The 21,887-nt window shown below is 35.3% G+C and overlaps 1 protein-coding gene across 1 annotated transcript in view; it reads right to left on the bottom strand.

The window, feature by feature from the left end:
* The window catches only part of RORB (RAR related orphan receptor B), a 255,056-nt gene that overhangs the window by 3,975 nt on the left and 229,194 nt on the right, over nucleotides 1-21,887 (bottom strand). The window contains exons 7-9 of the mRNA XM_031939553.1: nucleotides 18,427-18,534; nucleotides 14,660-14,770; nucleotides 11,401-11,513 (exon numbers count right to left, since the gene is read on the bottom strand). Coding sequence (XP_031795413.1) covers nucleotides 11,401-11,513; nucleotides 14,660-14,770; nucleotides 18,427-18,534 — 332 coding nt within the window. The remainder of the gene's footprint in view (nucleotides 1-11,400; nucleotides 11,514-14,659; nucleotides 14,771-18,426; nucleotides 18,535-21,887) is intronic.

The raw sequence follows: 21,887 nt of genomic DNA, 5'->3' as shown, positions 1-21,887 counted from the left end.
ACATCTCAGTTCTAATTGGATGATTTTAGTAGAGAAGATTTCAAACTCTGTCAAACTGTATTCCAAAGTTTATCAGAATTGATTTACTGTCAAGCAAACTTTTCTAATGGAATATCTCCACTTTCTATCCCCAGAAGACAAATAATATATATTTTGAGTTTACAGATGAGGACTGCTAAACTCTTTTTGATCAGTATAGAATAAAGCCAAAGAGTTATGCATAGAATGATAAAGCTGTTAGAAAGGACCTTCAGGTTTTTCCAATACAATATTCTTATTTACAGATGAGGAAATATAAAGATGAAGTAACTAATCCTATGCCATATGACTAGAAAATAGTAGAAAAACCTAATTCTCTTTATTCCCAGACCACTAACTGTTTCACTATATTATAGCAACTTGTACATATGTGGGAGATTCTCTCAAGCTCTTCAGATATGGGCACATAAAACTTCTTGATTTGTGAACAAAAGTTGTTGCTTTCGGAAAAGTTTTGACTGCCCGTAGTGTTTTATAAATTTTGGAAATACCAAATCTTATTTTTTTTAGCCACGTTTGGGATCCCTTATAGTCAGGTTTTGATTCCAAGGTTAATACTTTGAATTGCATAATAAGATAGGAGGCAGCATTGGATAGTGAAAGAAACTGGATATTGGAGCCAGAGGGCCTAGATTAAAATCTGGGCTTTGCTATTTCCTACCTGTGTGATCCTGGAAAAGTCAGTTAACGTCTCTAGATTTCAATTGCCTCCTCTGTAAAATGAGGATGCTGGACTATATATGGTCTCTGAAATTCTTTCTAGCTCTAAATCTATGACTTTCAGCAGCTTTAAAGATAAAGTAAAATTGGTCAATTTGTGAAAAGAGAAAATTGACATGTAAGTGCAAACATCTCTTGAAAGAAAAAAAAAAGATGGCAAAAAATTATATTTACAAAGAGGTCTCCTATAAGGTGTTTTCCTTCCTCCCATTTCTGTCTTCATCCCTATTCATTCACGTATTTTTATAATGACTTTCAAAATAAAGGAGGAAATAGACATTGAAAAAGTTTTGAGTATCAACTATATTTAAGTTTTTCCCAACTGTGATATTCTGAAGTAAAAAATTTCTGCTCTTTTCTTTCTTTCATCCAATAATTAATGAAATACTTGTATAGTTAATGGTTTTAAAATAGCACTAAGATCATAGTTTTTTTTTAAATACAAAAGGATACAGAATATATAGTGTAACATGGGGAGCCTAACTTTTTAACAAAGCCACCTCCACTTCTGATAGAAGTTGACATAAAAATAGGGTGATGTTTGTTCATGTAATATTAAAACTGGATGTGAAAACAAACAAATACTCCTTGCTTGCCCTATGATTCTAAATGTGCTGCTGTGGCTTTTACTTTTGCATATTGACTAAGTAATACCCAATTCATGTGTAAAGGAAGAAAATTGATGAAAATATAGGATTATACTGATTCCCAAAGTTGAATCACTTTGGGAAATGATGACAATTCCATTAACTAGTTAATATTCTATCCAAAGAAGGCTTAGCCAAAGCCATCACAATTCTAGATAGAAGAGGGTATTGTATATATTGAGGTCTCAGATTGTTTTTTGAATTTTTCCTTGTTTGAATTAGCTTAACTACAGCTTATTTATAACTACACTAAGATTTCATATCTTACCTTCTAAGACACAAACTTCTTAAACTTTGGAACTAGATATTAAGAATGGAATCAGCCTCTATACTATATTTTCTCTCTATAGGATTCTATATTCACTAAGATTTTCAAAGAGTGGGAACTGAGTTTCATTTGGTCTTTCCCAAAAGGTAGGCTGGAAAAGCAAAATCACAATAGTGACACAGATCTATTAGTTTTACTAATTCATCAAGGGATACCTACTTATAATTGCTAGTTCTTCTACAATGCATTGTTAATACGTAAATATTGTAAATATGTAAATACAATCTCTTGCAAGGAGGAAGGTTGGAGAACTTTTACTATATTTGTACAATCATGGCCTATTACTAATTGATAAAGAATTACTAATATTATTTTACAGTGATATAGGTAAATACTTTATAACCAATTTTTAACATAAAGTCACAAAAACTTACTAGAATTTTGTTTAAGTTGACTACTAATTCACATCATTGACTTTGTGGAGCTAACTATTCCTCTTTAACCTAATTTTACCTAATATTATATTGCTATAGACCTAGTTAATCCTTTGATATGATTATACCTGTTCAGTAGATTGTGGAAGAAATTGAAATATATGAAAATATGAATCTCTATAAAAAAAACTACGTAAGAATCCCAGGCTACTTTCAAAACTGTCCTGCTTGTCTTTTCTTTCAATCTGAATGATTAAAAAAAGTTTTATGAACACTTTCTTATTTCACTGTCAATTCCCAAACAAAAATCTACCTCACTCCATTACCAACAAATAGAATCCTTCCTTTGAAAAAGGAAATTTGGTTATTGAAAACAAGCTAACACATTGGCTCTATCACATTCTCTTCTTGTCATCACCTCTCTACAGAGAAGAAGGAAATATATCCTAGCATTAGGATTATGTCCTGTCCAATTTTGAACGTAATATTTGATGTTCTTTAGTGTTGTTTTCATTTACAGTATTATTGTTATTGGGAATAATATTTTGAGAGTCACATAATTCACTTAAATATTACTCAGTGGGATAGTTTTGAAGTTCTCTATCAGTCAATTCATATTAAGAGATCTTATTAAATTCATGGGAAAAAAGTAATATAATCAGTTCTTGGTTTAAAAATTTGGGAAAAGCAGAATTATGATTTTCTAGTTTTTCCACATTGATTCAAATGAGTAACTGATTTCATTAACCATGATTTGATGAAGCACAATCTATTCTACCACTGAATACAAAGCATTTCAACTCCTTTGCTTTAGAGTAATACATCAGCATATTTTGATCTAGTGATGAGTTTATAGGAAATTAATATGTTGAAAATGAAGGCTGGTATTTTATTTCTCGTGTTGGTTGTTGGCAATTGCAAAATTGATGATGAACCATATTTAAAAAGTAAATGCAGATTCTCCTTATTTTCTGTGAAAATCCAGGGCCTAAGATGATGCTCATTCTATACTTTGAACCTCCTCCTTCCTTTGGTATGGCTTAAAGTCATCTGGTACTTTTTGTCTGCAAAAGAGGTCTGACGCTAATGATTCCTTTTGTATTTTCCATGAGAGCAAATAATAAATGAAAAGAATATCCCCTAAAGCCCACGTGTAATGGACTTGGTAGTTTTAAAAATATCTAATAAGCTGTTGAAATAGAGGCTGCAATGGGAGACTACAAAGTTCAGCATCAGTCTTGAGAAACAATACTGCAGGATGCCTCTCAGGAACAGCAGCATCTTCCGTCAGGGCCCAGAAGGGTCTACTGAAGGAAGCAGCAGGCAGTCACTTATTGCTCATTAATATTATATAGTACAGCAGGGGGATGTGCATTTCAAAGAGAGGCCAGAAGCAGCCTTAGCAGCACGTAATGGCACAACAACTTTTCTGACAGCTGGGAAGGTGATTCAGATGCATTCAGAGAAGGAGAGGGTTGGGGTGAAGGGGTGGGTTGGAGGTTCCAAAATCTAAGGAAATTCCTTCACTTTTGAAATAATCACAATATCAAGACCACAAAGAGAGCCATTTTAAGTTTGCTTCATTCACACAAGTATTCCCTTATAACAATGAAGCGTTAGTTATATCTACAGGGGTTGTCAATAAAGGGAAAGAAAAAAAAAACTTTTTTTTAGGAATGAGAATATTCCCTTGCTCTTTCCTAAGAAGTGTATTCTAAGAAAATTAATAATTTTTGAACCTTGAAGCAATAGGAAATTGGACTAGCTGTTACAACTGATATGAAAAGAATGGAAGTGGGAGCCAATAAAAGTAGTGATCTTGGTTCACAAGAGGCATGCCTAATCCTTATCCCCCATCCCCACCCCACAACTGGTATATAATTAAAGCATGATAAAAGATGCAGAGACAATAAATAGACTCCTAGGAACCTAGATATAGAGCTGGAAGGGACCTCAGAAGCCATCAAGTCCAATATTCCTACTTATTTCACAAATAGTGTCTAGAAAGGTTTAATATCTCACCCAAAGACACAGTTAGTAAGGGTCTGATGTGGGATTTGAAAACACTTGCTTTGTCTTCTGCCATTGATCCTAACAGAAGTATATCTCTTTCTGTTTTGGACATTTTTGCCACTTTTTTTTTTTTTTTTGCTGAGGCAATTGGGGTTAAGTGACTTGCCCAGGGTCACACAGCTAGAATGTGTTAGGTGTCTGAGACCAGATTTGAACTCGGGTCCTCCTGACTTCAGGGATGGAGTTCTGTCCACTGCCCCACCTACCTGCCCCTATTTTTGCCACTTCCTAGATTATCTGTTGGCACCTTGCTCCTGATAATTGATAGTATTAATATCGAACTTAATGTGGATATGTGATTCCTTTATATTACTGCAGTTCAGAACTCTTAATATTATGATATCTGTCTCAGTCTCCCTTAAGAGTTGGGGTTATAGACATCTACCACTGTAACTAATTATCACTTGACACTGTTGAACATATCATACTCCTTGAAAATATATTTTCCCATAACTTTGGTAATACTGAACCAAACCAGATAAGGTTTGCCTCCTATGCTTCTAACCATCCCTCTCTGTCTTCTTGAATTGTTTCTCCTTTCATTAAATGTGAAAATTCTCTGAATTTCTTTTTGACTATCTTCTTTTTGTCCCTTCTCTCAGAGATCTTATTTACTCTGGTAACCTCTTTCTAGAGTCTAGCATTTACAACTCTTTGTTGTATATTTATACTTGGATATATTATCTCAAACCAGCTCCTTTTCCTGATGTGCTTATTTTTATTAATACTATCACTATTTTCTTTATGTTTAAACTCTATAATTATCTTTAATTCTTCATTTTTCCTTGTACTTTATATCCTATAAGTCATAAAATTTTCTCATGGATTAAATTTCTGAGAGGGACTATTTTGTTATTGTCTTTGTATCTCCAGCCCATACCTGATATATGGAGATGAAATATCTTGCCTAAGGTTAAGCAGAAGTAAATAGAAGATACAGTATTTGAAACCATGTGCTTTGACACTCCACCTTTGTGGCAAAAGTATTAATATGGATAGGCTAAGTGGTGCAGTGGATAGACCACAGGGCTTTGAATTGGAAAGACATCTTCAAATATGGCCTCAGACACTTACTAGCTGTTTGACCCTGGGCAAGTCACTTAACCCTATTTGCCTAGTTTCTTCATCCGTAAAATGAGCTGGAAAAGAAAATGGCAAATCACTTCAGTAGTTCTGCCAAGAAATCCCTCTCCCCCTCCAAAAAAAGGATCACAAAGAGTTGGACATGACTGAAATGACTAAACAACATTAATACAACTCTTGAATATCTGGTTCATTTGCTCACCTTGTTTATTGAATTATTGAACTAAATCCTAATAAATTCTCCATAATCTCTTGGTCTTTCATCTCTTCTTTTCTATTCGAACTGCTAGAAATGTCATATAAGTTTTTTTTTTTACTCTATTCTTCAATCTCACAGTAGTTTTCCCTCTAACTTATCCTGGCACAAGAATATCCATCCCTCCTAAAATACTATTTTGATCATGTTATTCTTTTCTTCAAAAATCATTTCTATTTCCCTGCTCTCTACTAAATAAAGTACAACTTCCTTACCTGTGGATTTGAGGGTTTTAATAACCAATCTAAAAGCATTTATTAAATACCTACTATGTGCCAATGAACAATCTATCCCCAACCTAGCTTACAGCCTGTCTTCCATTATTCACCTTGGTTCTGGCCAAACACATTAGCATTGCATCACCTGAACATTTTTCATGCTTTCCTCTCTCAGGACCTCTATATTGCTGTCTTTTCTGTCTGGAATATTTCCTCCTCAATACCCCATCCATTCCTCAATATTCAGCTTAAATGCGACTGTTTCATGAAATAGCTACCAATTTTATCCCAAATGGAAATGAAGTTATCTTAATGAACTCTTATAGTGACTCTCATATGTATCACAGATCATAATGATGGGAATGAATGCAGTTACCAAATTATCACCCAAACAGTAGTCTATACTGCCTCTCATTTTAGTTATTTGTGTATAAACTTGTCTCTTTTTAATATGCTTGAAAAAAAATCCCAAAATCCTTGGTCATATTTGTATATCCACAGCATCCAACATAATAGCTTATAATATTAATAAATATTTCTTGAATAATATTAATAAGTATTTCTTGAATAAGTGAATAAAGGTGATAAATTAGGATATTATTTTTCATCTCACCTTGGGAAAGATGAAAGTTCACTGGATCACAATTTTGTCACATTTTATAAAATGAGGAAATTAGGGTGGTTGATGTTTCCAAATGCTAAATCTATGGTCCCATAATATAATTGAACTCTACTTTTGAATGGCTAGAGGCATTGAACTCTGAGTTTGAGTCCTGGGCTATAGCACTCACTGTGCCACAAAGTTGTCAGACTTTGCACTTTGGATATCAGTTTCTTCCTGTACTGAGAAAAGAAGTTGTTATAGATGATTTCTAATGTCTTTTCCCACTCTAAATCCATATTCTTACCATCTATCCAGAATTAGGATTCTATGTCTATTCTTCTACTAGAATATCAACTCAGAAGGGCTCTAGTTTCTTTACCTGCAAAATGGGAGAGTTGATTAGCTATTTTTTTTTTTTTTAGAGACTTGATTTCCCTATCTTGCACAGGCTTGAGTCCATTGCTTATTGGCACAGAATCTCTGACATGCTCTTTTCCCAGACTAGGCTGAATTTGCCTTTCCTTAGGCAGCAGAGCAGCTCCTAAGATTCCTAAAGATTCACCATATTAGTGCAGATTTAGTGTGGACACTGATAGGCTTAACCTAGCTTAGAACTCTAGAGTTTAAGCCTTACATTACCCAGACAGAAATTACAGGCATGTGTCCATCAGGCTTTTAGACCACTTCTAGCTCTGATATCCTAAATAAGAACAAAGCACAGAATTAGAAAATCATGAGAAATCATTAGAAAATCTATGTGTCAATAGCTACAACACTGGCACAAACTGGGTAGGGTTTCCTCCTGTGCTCCCTAATCCTTTCCTCTTCCCACAAACCTTCATTTCCTATTGCGAAGGCAGGAAGAAGGAGATTTGCAATCTTTCTTTACTAATGAAAAATTCAGCCTTGAGAAAAAAACTCATCAGTGATACTAGCAGTCAGACCTCCCCCCGCCCCATATATCGCTTATAAGCATAGTTCTTACACTGACTCATTCTAAATTCTAGGACTCAAGCAGGGTACCTGGGAGTTCTTAGGTCCTTCATAATCTGATCTCCTAGGAAGTAAGCAACTCAAAGTGAGTCACAACTCTTTCCAAATGAAAGGTTAGTGAGAATTAACAAAAGTTCCCTGGACACAAGTTGCTTTTATGCTCTACTTAGTGACTTTGGTGCCCAGAACAATGTAAACCAGATGACTTTGTTTTAGGTCATGTTATTTCAAGTCTATGACTCAGGCAGATTTTAGACTTTATTCTCTTTCTGTACGAGATAACACATCCAAAGAATCCTTAAAACAATCACATTGAACACATAATTGATGAATCTCTAATAAATAGGGTACAGAGGGAGATATTTATTTCCCTTCCACATCATATACTAGGAAGGGATCTAAATCTAGAAGGTCATTTATTTCAAACCCCTTAATTTTACAGATGAGGTAATTCAGGCAGAGAAAGCAAAAGTGATTTTCCTATGATTACATAATAGCAGATATGTAACTTCCTTCAAATTATCTATTGGATCTACCCAGAAGGGGACTTATGAAAGATAGCAGAGATCAAGAAAGACACATATTAAAAATTATGGAAAAAAAATTTCTGTCACTGGGGGAAAATAAGGACTCCTTAGAAGAATCCAGTGAAGAGGATGGATTTACTAGTTTCTAGTAAAATATCTCTTTGTAATAAAGTGACTCTCAGAACTTCTATTTTACGGACATAGAGAACATTAACTCTGAAACTAAATTTAAATCAACAGAAAAGAGTATCTTAAGTCAAGGGTCAACCACATCTATTACTGAAGAAAAAGCCTTCTCTCCAAATTCCACTTCCTAACTCTACCATTTATGCCAAACAAACACATAGAATCAGATTTATATTTAGAAATGGCTTTATAGATCATCTTGTTAAGTCTCTTTATTTTGAAGATGAAGAAACTGAGGGACAGAGATGTTACATGACTTGCTTCTTGCCACACATATAATTAGAAGAGCTAGAATTTGAAACTGAAAACAGTGCTATTTCTACTATACCATTGCTATTTGCTATTATGTGTCCTGCCTAACCAAGGGCCGGAGACAGACCCCATCTTCTGGTGTCACTGCTTTAAAAAGAGGGCTTTTTTAGGCCATCAATCCTCATGTGGATAACTGAGGTGGTGAAGTGGGTATAAGGCTGGGCCTGGAGTCAGAAAGATCCGAGTTCAAATTCAAACTCAGACTTTTGCTAGTTGTATGTTCTTGGACAAAGTGGCTTAATCTCTATTTATTTCTACTTTCTCATTTGCGGAATGAACATGATAAAAAATTAGCAATTCTTCCCAGGTTGTTGTGAAGATCAACTGAGATGACATTTGTAAAGAACTTACAACAGTGCTTAGAATATAGTAGGAACTATGTAAATGCTATTATTATTGTTGTTGTTGTTGTTATTGTCATGCCCTGTAAAAATCCAACTTTGGATTACTCTCACCATCTACAATCTTTGTCAGGACTTATGTTTTATTCAAATACTAGCAAGAAAAACAGTTTCTCTGTATGGTAGAATATGTGGAAGCGTGAAGAGATTTGAATACCAAACAGAAGAATTTAGATTTGATCACAGAGGAAACAGGGAGCCATTGAAGTTTAATTGAGTGTGTGTGGGGGGACACATAATGGTCAGACTTGTACTTTTGGAAAATTGAGTGGGAAGAGATTTAAGGAAGGTAGACCAATTAGAAGGTTATCATAATAGTTAAGATGAAAGATGAAGAGCACTTGAACTGGGATTATGGCTGAATGAGTGGAAAGAAAGGGACATATGTGAGTGACATTATAAAGTATAAATGATAAGATTTAGCAACAAGTTGGATTTATTTGGAGTAAGGGCAAGTGAATATGTGAGAATCACATTGAGGTTGCAAGCTTGGGGGACTGAGATAGAGATCCTGAGAGAAAACAGCTTTGAAAGACTTAAGAACTCTACTCAGTGTAGTGGTCAATGTAGATTCCAAAAAACTCATGATAAAAAACACTATTCACATCCTCACAGAAAAGTGATAGACTCAAAAAGAATACGGAGCTATATATTTTTCAGACAGAGTAAGAATTTGTTTTGCTTAATTATGAATATTTGTAGAAGGATTTTGTTTTGCTTTTTTTTTTTCTCCCAATGAAAGGGTAGTATAAAAGAGGAAAAAAAAAATTTTTGTTAAATGAAAAAAAAAACTTAAAAAAAATTTGGCATTACATTTTTACTGGCTGTCCCCCATGCCTGGAATTCTCTTCCTCCTCACCTCAATCTTAAGCTTCTGTCAAGTACCATTTGAAATCCTACTATCTACCAGAAACTTTTACTAATTCTTCTTAATGCTAGTGCTTTTCTTTGCTGTTATATTGTAAAGCATTTATGCCTAGTTTGCATATCTCTCCTTTAGACTATTATTTTTTTGAGAATAGAAACTATTCTTTTTCCCTTTCTTTGTATCTCCAGCACATAGCACAGTGCCTGGCATATAGTAAGTGCTTAATAAATGCTCCTTGACCTGGTTTGAGTCCAGTGCAATTTATTATAAAGGTATTTTGCTTGTATATGCAAATGTGAAATCTACATGAATATACAGATTTTGCCTGTAGCACTTAAAACTTTTTCTCCCTTTTTTATACAAAGGAAGTTGAGCTAGATCTAATGCTGAGTAAGAGAGTTTTAATGATGAAAAATAAGGTAAAGAAACTGTCTTGGATTCAGATAAACTGGAGGTTTATTTTTTAGTTTTTGTTCTCTTTATACCCACACAAAGTAAAATCATGTACTGAAAAAAACATGAAAAGAGTTATTAAATTTAATGTTCTTTCCAGCTTAAGCCCTATAACAACTATTTTCTCTGGGGTTTTTTGGGGGGATGATAATTTCTTCTGAAAAATTTCCTGTTTAACAGAGAAATTCCAGGAAGTCTATGCATATTCTTCTCATAATATGTGTCCAATATAATAAATAAACCCGTTAGTTTCCAAGTCATGGTTCAGTCTCTGGCTGTGTGTATGTTGTCCTTGTGATACTATATTACTATACTATTCTTATAGTATTCTGGCTTTTGGGATCATATTCTACAATGTTCCCTAGAACATTGAAAGGCACTATAGTGAGCAACTTGTCCCTTCCAGTGCAGAAATTCTTTTCTCAGTATACCCTATAGATAACCATCTGCTTGAATATTTCCAGTGATTTGAAGTTCATTTCCTGAAAAAGCTGCCCATCTATGGCTAGATAGCTCTAAGAATTAAAGCTTTTCCTTCATTTAATTTAAATTTCCATTCCTTCACTTCCCAACCATTAGTATTGATTCTGAATATTTGGGAAATACAGAAGAAGTAGATTTCTCTTTTACATATAAGTCCATAAAAATAGAAGACAATAGTAATTAGGCATTGAGGTCTGAGTGAAGGAATGCTGGATTGGGAATAAGAAGACTAGGATTCAAATTCATCTGCAGTGATCCTGGACACCCTTAACCACTTTGAACCTTAGTATCCTCATCTGTAAAATGAGACAATAGATGACATCTAAGATGTCTTTTAGCTATATACTAGTGCTCCCTATGTTCATACAAGAAGGATGAACAAGAGATCCTCTTACAGGGTCCCATGTAGCTCTATATCCATGACATATTTCTCCATATTTTTTTTTCTTCTTGTAGTTAAAACCCCCTAGCTCCTTTAGCTATTCTTCCCATAATATGCTTCTCAGACTATTCAGTTTCCTGGTCATGGTCTAATTTGTTTCTGGACCTATAGATTTGGAGCTGGCAGAGACTTTAGACATCTAATTCAATGCTTTCATTTTACAAAAAAAAATTAATTTTTGTCAAGGAAGTTTAAGTGAATTGTTTAAGGTCATGTAGATAGTGCTGGAAACTAAGTGTGAACTCTAGAAGAGGTCTTCTGACTCTGGAGCCAGTGCTCTTTCCACTGTTGTAGCTTTTAATCACTTGGGTAATAGTTGAGGATTCTCTCCTTCATGAGTAGTCTCTTGTTGTAGAGCTCCTAGACAAACTGCATAATGATCTGTGGACCTACCTTTGCCAAAGTCTCATCATCAAGGTGATTCTTCTGAATCACATGCTGAAGTGCGAAATAAATTTTCTCCTGAAGCTTCTGAACCTTCCGAGGTTCTATTAGCCAGGCTCGGTCTGATAAAGAAAAAAAGATGAAGTGATAAAGAGAGAAACAGGAAAATTAACCATCAATGAAGACAAATCCTACATCTCAAGCCCCACAATGGGTCACTTGTAAAGCTGCTTTTGAGGCCAACTTTCTAGATTTGCAATAAATGACACAGGAAATCATGATTTAGTAAAAAAAAAAAAAAAAGTGCTGGTTTCAGAACTTCTTAATGTCTTTTTATTATTAATCACACATTCTCTCTCTCTCTCTCTCTCTCTCTCTCTCTCTCTCTCTCTCTCTCTCTCTCTCTCTCTCTCTCTCTCTCTCTCTCTCTCTCTCTCTCTCTCTCTCTCTCCTGACAGAAATCTAGCCTTAGTTTCTATAATGCAAAGTGGAAATGAATAATCTGTCTAGGAGGAAAAAAAAATGTTTCATGGTAGAATAGCCTTGATTTGGTAAGGTTTCTCCCTGCCCACACACTTAGGCTTTTTTTTTATCAAGTAGTGAAAGGAAGCTGTTCTATGTTTTGTATAGGATTAATATAAAATGATGCTCTCTTTAATAGACACTGCATTTTCTCTTTAGATCCATTTCTCTCCTTTTTTAACTGTTTGTGGTGGTGGTGGGAAATTATAGTACTTATCTTCTGGGTGCTTTATATAAAACAATGTGCAAGGATTCAGCATGGTGGACTAGCCTCAAGTTGGAACTGACCTATCCAGAGTCCTAGGAATGTAAATTAGCTTTACTAATGAGTCAGTAAGAATCTCCAGATGCTGAATAGATACCCATGGAAAAGAACCTGGGCATAATACTCCTGAATCCAGTTCAAGTAAGGTGAGCAACTTGATTCTGTAATTCTAGAAGGGACAATGACAACTTTACCCAACAGTTAAGCAAACCCTTACATAAGTGAAGACAAAAGCCCTCAGTGATTATTGTCATTCAGTTTAAATTTAGTTGCTCTCTCCCTCCCTTCCCAGAGCTGTCTGGAATGAAATAGTCTGCCACTATTGTGGGACAGTCTTGGGAAACATGGAGCCTGGCAAGAGAGAAAGTCCACTGGGGCTCAGGCTTCTGCCTAGAGGGAGGGCTACTGCTACCTGTTATTCTCCTTATGCTTTTGAGGTGTCTGGCACCATATCAGCACAGTCACAATGTTAGTCACAATGTCAGCACAACCACAATGATTGAAGGTTATTGATGGGAGGCTCTTGGCAGGCTGGAAAAGTTCCATAAAGTAGATGGCAAACTTCTGTGACATCACAGGCAGATAGGTGCCATAGTGAATAGAGTGCCAAACTTGGGGATCAGGAAAAAATAAGTTTAAATCCAGTTTAAATATACTAGCTGTGTTATTCTGAACAGGACATTTAACCTCTTGTAACCTCAGTTTTAATAGCATCTACCTTTCAGTATTATTGCGATGATCAAATAAACTAATAACTACAAAGTGCTTGGCAAATCTTAAATCACTTTATAAATGTCAACTATTATTATTATTATTATCATACCAGGCAGAATTTTTTTTTTGGGGGGGGGAGGGGAGAGGAGGTTTGCAAAGTGGAAGGGGGACAGAAAGGAATACAAAGATTTTTTTGCTTATATTTCCATATAAGCAAATGGGAAAATTGGGAAAATTCAGACAAATGTTTTCTGGTGTAGTCCCTCTCTGGCCATCAAACAACTGAGATTTTATTGACTATACAAACTTTTCTGCCACTGTAGCCAGGGAGGATATGGTGGAAGCTAGGGATTTATCTGCTTTCACATTAAGGTTCAGGATTACCCATGAATCAGGCAAGTGAGAAGTTTGGTTAAATAATGTTTAAGAATCGGATATTAGCTCTTTATTGATATGGGACCCTTTGGAAAAAAAGGAGGGGGGAAGTTTTTTATTCACATGCTTCTTTTGGACTGAGGACTTAAGTGAAACTTTTTCTCTCTTACTCACATAGCTTTAGATTTCATCTTTAAAAAATCATATTACAGGGAAAAAACAAATTTCATGAACCCACCGAATGAAAGAAAGATAAAGAATAACAGAAGGGAAATTACATAGGCTGCCATTATTGCCAGAAATAGTTAGTGGTATCTGTTAATCTATGTATAAATTTTAAAAAGATTGTCACACCTCCATGTCTGAAAGACTGTGTAAAGAGAATATCCAGAACTCTTTCTTTGTTTCTCTTATTCAGACAAAGCCTTATAAGATATAAGTACTGACCCTCAGAAAGATAACTTTTCTCCACTCTACTCATAAATGCTTTATTAGATAAAGCAAAGCCTCCAAAACAACAGGAAATCTTAAGAATGGTGTTCTTGGTTAAGATACTGAGTGTAACAGTGCCATCTGTTCTGGTCTAATTTCAGGGAAAAAAAACAAAACATAACACAACTGTCTTCTAGAGCCATAGAAAAAAGTGAGAACTTGTTAAAATGGAGGGAAGGAAGAAGAAGAAGGGAAGGAAGAAAAAGAAGGAAAGGAAGAAATGGAGGAAGAAAAGGAAAATAATGAGAAAAAGAGACATAGAGAAACAGAAGGAGATAGAGAGAGATGAAACCACAAATAAAGGCAGAGACAAATGGACAAATACATGGAACAAAGGCAGAAACAGAGAGAAAAATAGAAAGATAGAGATAGAAACACAGAGAGAGAATCAAAGAAAGACACACACGAAGACAGAGAGATAGACAGAGACGCAGAATCAGAGACAGAAAGAATCAGAAAGACAGTCAGAAAGAGAATTAGAAACAGAGACAGAAAGAAACAGAAACAGAGACAGAGAAACACAAAGAGAGAATCAGAGAGACAGAGACAATCAGAGAAAAAGACAAACAGAATGGGTGAGAAAGACAGAGAGAGAGAGAGAGAGAGAGAGAGAGAGAGAGAGAGAGAGAGAGAGAAAGAGAGACAGAGACAGAAACAGACAGAGAGAAATAGAGACAGACAATTAGACAAAGACAGAGAGGAAGAAAGAGATAGCATCAACAAAAAAATGGAACTGATATACTCAGTCCTTGAGATCACTGAAGAAAAGGAAGTCTAGTTCTTCTCAGGTGGGTCTTGAAAGAGAGCAGTAGAAGTAGAACTGCTCATTTTTTTTCCAGTGACAAAAACAAAAGGAAAAGGTGCAGAAGAGAATGACAATTTGCATGCAGCCTTCCTTACCTGGAGATATCAGCACAGCAGATGAGAACAAGGCAATCTCTTCTTCTGTCAGCTGCAAGGAACACAAATTCTTTGCGAAGTCGAATGCTTCATTCACCAGGTCATCGGAACCTATAAAAGGAGAAAAGAAATTCATTGAATAACATTGGGATGAAATGGGAAAAGAGTCAAGAAAGCTGACATTTGTATAGTTACTGAAGGGCTTATATTCTGTCTTTCTAGAATCCTTTTGTCGAACAAGAAGCTTAAGCTTAAGGTAGAGAATTCTGTCCTAGCGGTTAAGTGGTAGCTATGTGATGTATGAAGTTGCTAAGTCCAGAGTTCAAATCTAGATTCAGACCCCATTAGCAGGGTGACCTTTGGTCAAGGCACTTCAGTGAAAGGGGAATAACAGTACCTATCTTCCAGGGTTGTTGTGAGGATCAAATAGGATAATAACTGTAAAGTATATAGTATGGTACCTGGCATATAGAAAGTGATATTTTAAGTATACTATTTCAAAGTCCGATTCGTTTTGTACATGTACATGTTTGGACATGTATACATATATTGTATTTAATTTATACTTTAACATATTTAACATGTATTGGTCAACCTGCCATCTGGGAGAAGGGATGGGGGAAGGAGGGGAAAAATTGGAACAAAAGGTTTGGCAATTGTCAGTGTTGTAAAATTACCCATGCATATAACTTGTAAATAAAAAGCTATAATTAAAAAATAAATAAATAAAAAAGAAAGTGCTATTTTTATATTAGTTATTATTTATTATTATAAGTTCAAATCCAGACTCAGAGACCAGTTAAGTGACATTTGGGCAGGTAACTTAACCTCTCTTTGTCTTAGTTCCCTCATCTGTAAAAGGGGAGTCAAAATAGCAGACACCTCCCAGGTTTGATGTTAGCATAAGATATTTTTGCAACATACTTACCATGATACCTGTCACATAGTATGTATGACATATATATATATACTAGCTCTTCTCATTATTACCACTGTTGTTACTATTAATATTAGAAGCAGCAGGCTTATGGGTCAAATTCAGAGTCTAGAATACCAGAAGGCTGACTAAATCCTTTTGGAATTGAACCACAAGATTTAGGACATCTGAGTGCTCTATGTCAGTAATGTCAAACTCAAATAGAAATAGATCTCCCCTGTAGGGTGCATGTGATTTTAGAAAACTACCACCCAACATTATCTATGTTATGTTGACCTTTTATGTAGTTAAACATTTCCCAATTTCATTTTAATTGATTCAGATAGGACTTGAGAGTTTTATAAGCCTCTTGAAGCCTGATGGTGTAGTTTGATTCAGACTCTACATTAAGAGGGGAAAATCATTGAATTACATAGAATTTCAGAACTGAATGGGAATTCAGTGTTATCTAGGCCAAATGGAATTCCTGCTCCAACAGGTCTAAGATGTCAAATGAGAGGAAACACAACTATTGAGGCTGTGTAAAACTCTAATAGTAGTGAAGCTTTTCTTGATCTTTGTTTCTTTGCAGTTTCCAGCAATTGCCTCTACTTCTGTTTGCTGGGACCATAAAGAATAAATATAATCTTTCTTTTCTATAGAAGCTATTCAAATATCTGAAGACAATTGACCATAGCTTTTCAGTTCCTTTAACCAACTCAGATGGCAAGGGCTGAAGGCCAATCATTATTTTGATTGCCTTTTAGTGATTGCTCTTCAAATTTTAACATCTGTACTAAACTCTGATGGCAAAAAAGTGAAAGGATTGGACTAGTTTTTTTTCCCCCCAAGATTTCTTCCAGCTCTAAATCTTGTGATCTTAAGTTTTTTTATGTTCCTGCAATTAGATTTTTATCTGAGTCATTCTCTGGAAAACTAGTTGGTAGACTACAGCTATATTAGGATTATTCTTTAAGAAAAGGAGACAGAGAAAAAAACTAGAGTTGTTGAACATAGGCAGCTAAGCAAAGATAATATAGAGATAATGCACTGACTTAAAATTATGAAGACTCAATTTTGAATTCTTCTTCAAAAAGTTACTGAGCTGTGTGGCCCCAGGGCAAGTACTTTAGTATCTTTCAACCTCAATTGTAAAATAGGGATAACAGGACTTTTTTCACCTTTTTGTGAGGCACAAATGAGATAATATTTTGTCAACCTTTAAAGCACTTTATAAATGCTAGTTGTTATCATGATAGTCAATTAGCAATCCTATAGTAATTCCAAGTTAATTTTTATTTTATGAGACGGGAAATCTTCCATAGATGTCTGTCAAGTCTTTTTATCCTTTCTTGAAAACCAAGCCTTGGAGACAAAGTGGATGGACATGTATCATCTGCATAGAAGGAATAGTGCCAGCCTTGACCTAATTGCTGCCAACTGACTAGATCAGTTAACAGCATGGGCAAGGACAAGTGGTGTCCTGCTTTGGCATTTAAGGGCAAGATAGGGAGCAGATAAAACCAAGGATCTTGGAAACTTTTCCTGGCAGCAATCCAGGTTTGCTAATGCTCTTTGATCATGCTTCCGTGTCCTGGTAGGTTGATACAGTTGATGAAACAATTCTAATCAGACAGTAATCTACCAGAGTTGAGGTTCTCAAACTCTTATGATCTGTAGACCAGGATCTTAGTGTCATGGGTCATCATAAGTACAGCATTTGAGAAAGCTAGTGTTGGAAGGAACCTTCTGGTTCTACTTCCTTATTTTATGGATAAGGAAACTAAGGGAGAAAGGAAAGGGGAAGAAAAGAGAAGGGTAAGAAAAGCGAAGGAAGGGAAATAAAAAAGAAAGGATGGGAAGAAGCATTTTTATAGTACTTGCCATATAGCAGGCATTATGCAAATTACAAATATTATCTCATTTGATCTAAGACATTAAGTTTAAGGGACTGAGTCACAGGGCTTTTAAGTGGTCAAAATAGCATTAGAACTCAGGCTCTGGGTTTTCTATTGAACCACTATTTTTAACTTTGGTATTGCAAAAGACCCAATCAGTAGACTATCTTTTTCACCTATGCCCCCTTGCCAGGCTCAATAAACCTTGCCATGATTAATAAATAGAATAGCACTGTCTTTGATAGGGCATTGATGATATATGTCTAGTTTAATTAGCTATCCTAACTAGGTATTAATAATTCAAGCCAAGAATGAAACTTTAAGTATTGTCATTTTTTAAACATAAATGCTACCCACGGCATCCTGGGATCATCTGGGGACTTTGGATACAGTTAGAAAACCACTGTATAAAGTAGATTCCTTTAAAAAAAAAAAACTAAATTAAAACAAAACAGAATTCATTAGGATAAACCCTAGTCTTCTCAGTTAAGGACTTGTGGTCTGGCTCAAAATGTGAGGTGCCTTCCAGTACTGCCTTATTTTAATTCTTAGTGGACTCATGATTCTTCTGTTTATCAGGTGGGGAGACAAACTCTTCAGCATAGAGTGAATGGATGAATGAATAAATTCTTTAATAAGCACTTATTGTGTGTCAAACACTATTTTAAGGTTTGGAGATGCAAATACAGAAAGCAGAAGACAGTCCTAACCCTCAAGGAACTTTACATTCTAATTAAGGAAGACCATATAAGTATGATGTTTTAAAAAATGAATTATTCATTCTTGTTCAAGTTAGGGTTGAGCCCACAAGGCTTACGCTTCTTGGGCACACACAACAAAGCTGATAGTTAAAGTGATGAAGCTAATTGCAACTAAACAGAAAAACAAACAAACAAAACAAAAAACCAAACCAACCAAACAAATCATGGTGTATCTCCTAAAAATGAACTTACCTAAGGCTTTGAACATTTGCATTCCTCCGTACTTTCCTTCAAACAGAACAGTGTTGTTTAGTGGGTTGAAGGCACGACACATTCTCACTAAAACCACTTCCAAGCAACCTGTCCAGGTGAAGAAAAAAAACATGGAATTTCAATGTAACTGGTTTTTCTTTGTAATCCTATGTATTTCATTTTGTGCATTTAAAAACATTATTCTGAGAAAGGATCCAAAAGCTTCATCTGACTGCCAAAAGGGGTCTCAGACACACATAAAAATCCTTTCTTGGATTACATTGTAGCATGCCTATATCTAGCAAACCTGAGAAGGAAGGGTTCAGAATTTTAACAACTTCCCTTTAAAATATCAGAAACAAGGCTAATACAATGAACCTGAGCCTCAGAAACCACAAAGCAACCCCTTGATGCACTTTTTGAGTTTTCTGTGGTCTCAGTCTTTCCTGACATGTTTGCATATACATATATACATACAACACAGGAACTAAGTTCTTTTAAATAAATTCAGGTCAGTAGCTGAGGATAGAATTTCTTTTCTTAGGTCATAAAAATAAGAGTAGAAGCACTAAGTCGAGTGCAATTTGAAAATAATAAACTTTAGCCAAATGCTTTCCATGGTTTTTGGTCTGGACATATCCCAAGATCTTCAAACAGATGTTTTAAAAATATGCTTCTAGGACTTTATTGCTGCCAGTGCTCCATCAGGACAATAGAAGCTTTTCCTGACTCTAACAATCTTATCTTTTCTTGTCTTTTGCTTAGCCAATGTGAGAGGTTGCTTAAGGAGACAGATCATTATAGACGTCATTTCAGCTATACTTTTAGCCTGGATTATCAATCAATCAATAAACATTTATTAAGTGCTTACCATGTGCCAGGCACTATGCTAAGTACTGAGGATACAAAAACAAGAAAAAGACAGTGTCTGCCTGCTTCAAGCTTGGAATTTAATAGGGGAGATCACATGCAAAAAATATATCCAAAGCAAGTTATACACAGGATAAAAAGGAAATAATTAGCCAAGAGAAGGCACTGAAATTAAGACAGATTGGGGAAGGTTTTCTGTATAAAGTGGGATTATAGTTAGAATGTAAAGGAAGCAAGGAAATTTAGTAGGCAAAGATTGGGGGTTAGGAAGGAAAGGAATACTCCAGGCAGAAGGGACAGCCAGAGAAAATGCTTAAATCTGTGAAATGGAGATCTTGTTTGTGGAACAACCAGGAGGCCAGTATCACTGAATTAAAGAGTAACATTGAAAAGTAAGGAATAACAACATATTTGTTATAGTGCTGCACAGGAAAGGTCAGATCAAGGTAGAGGAAATCAAAACAAAACAAAACATACAAGTAAATAAACAGAAAGAATAGCAACAAAAAAAGTGAAAGCATTCTACTTTGAAACAGTCTCTGTGATCCTCTCTCTGGATGCAGATGGCACTTTCCATGCCAAGAATAGAAGTTTTATAGAATGATTTTACATACATACATACAGACATATATACATGTATACATATACATATTTGCCATCTAATGATGGCCATCTTTTGGGTGGGAGTGGAAAGAGGAAAAAAAAGTGCAAAAATATTCATATGATAACTTTATTATATATTTTAAAAGTAACAAATGATACATAGTAGAATTGCAATTTCATGAGCAATATCTTTTAATTCTACTTTTTGTGGAGATTCTTATTTTGTTTCATAAATTAAAATAAAAGAAATTAAAAAAAAGAAAAATAAGGAAAGGTAGGAGGAGGTTACACAGGCTTTTGAATGCACCTAAAGCATTTTATATTTTATCTTGGAGGCAATAGGGAGCCACTGGAATTTTTGAGAAGGGAGGATAATGTGATTAAACCTGTCCTTTGGGAAAATCACTTTACTGGCTGAAAGGAGGATGGACTGGAGTGTGGAAAACACTTGAGGTAAACAGATCTACCAGCAGATTTTTGCAATAATCCAGTGTCAGAGAAGAGAAGAGGACACAGTCTAGAGGCATTGCAAAGATGAAATGGACAGGTCCTGGCAACAGATATGGGATTGGTGAGAGATAGTGGGGGTGGGTGGGTGTGTCAAAAATGACTTCTAGGTTGTGAATCTGAGGGACTGGAAAGATGGTGTTGCCCTTTACAGTATTAAGAAAAGTTGGAAGAGGGTGGGATCCAGGGAGAAAGATATTGCTTTATGATTTAGACATACTGAATTTAAGTTGTGTACTGGCCATCCAGCTTGGGATATCTGAAAGGCTAATGAACCTGCATAATTATTTCTCCACTCAAAGTCCTTGGTCATAATTATTCTGGGCAACAAATAGTACGTGAAACTTTCCCACAGAACTTATTACTTTTAATGAGATTTTTCATTTGTTTAGCTACACTCCTGTTCTGCTATTGACCCCACATTCTTGGGGATCATAGGATCCATTAAGAAAGGATACCTACCACTTGGAAGTTCAAATGCCTGTCATAGAGCATTCTGCAAGCTTGGGGAAAATTCTCAATCAATTTGAATCAACAAAAATTCAATATGTTATGCAGTTCCAGAGATGCCAAGATCAAAACCAAATAGTCCTTATTCTCAAAATTACATTCTACTGAGGGGAAAGGCAGGAAAACAGTAATGATTTCCTCAGTCATTCAAAGTCTATCTGAAAGAATCCACCCATTTATAATGTAAGAAAAAAAAAAATTAGTCTTGAACTTTTTTTTTCCCAGGGATACTTAGAACACTTTGAAAACCTACCTTCATTGACTCTGATAACTTTTCAGACATTATTTCTAGCCCTAATTACAGAGTAATTAATTTAAATTCAATTTAATGTAATGTAATTAAATAGGTATTTATTAAGTACCTACCCTGTGCCAAAACTGGACAGCTAGGTGGTAAAGTAGATAGAACGCCAGACCTAGTCAGAAAGACTCATCTTCCCAAGTTTAAATTTGGCCTTTGACATTTACTAGTTGTATAACCTTAGTTTGCTTCAGTTTCCTCATTTTGTAACATGAGTTGAGGATGGAATGACAAACCACTCTAGTATTTTTGCCAAGAAAACCCTAAGTGGAGTTGTGAAGAGTCAGATACCACTGAAAAAGACTGAACAATAACAACAAATGTGGGAAAATAATGATCCTGATTTTAGGGAATTCTACCAGGAGGAATAAAACTTTGTAAAGTAAATGTAAAGTAATTTCAAGAGGTAGAGTGTGCTAATAACTGGGCTAGTGTCAGAAAAGAATTATGTTAGAACTTTCATATCTAGAATACTTGAAAGCTTATAATACTTTTCCTCTCACAACTTAGGGAGGATGTAGTGCAAATAATATTACCCTCATTTTACAAATGGGGAAACTGAGGCTCAGAGAGGAGCCCTTCCTCAAGGTCGCATTTCTAATTCATGACAAAACCAGGACTGGAGGTTAAGTTGTACATGGATGTCCAGTGATCTGGCAATAAACACCTC

This window comes from Sarcophilus harrisii, chromosome 1 (genome assembly GCF_902635505.1).
Source record: "Sarcophilus harrisii chromosome 1, mSarHar1.11, whole genome shotgun sequence".
In the NCBI taxonomy this organism is placed as follows: domain Eukaryota; kingdom Metazoa; phylum Chordata; class Mammalia; order Dasyuromorphia; family Dasyuridae; genus Sarcophilus; species Sarcophilus harrisii.
The sequence above is the reverse complement of the archived record's forward strand: the minus strand, read 5'-3'. Positions and strand labels throughout refer to the sequence as shown.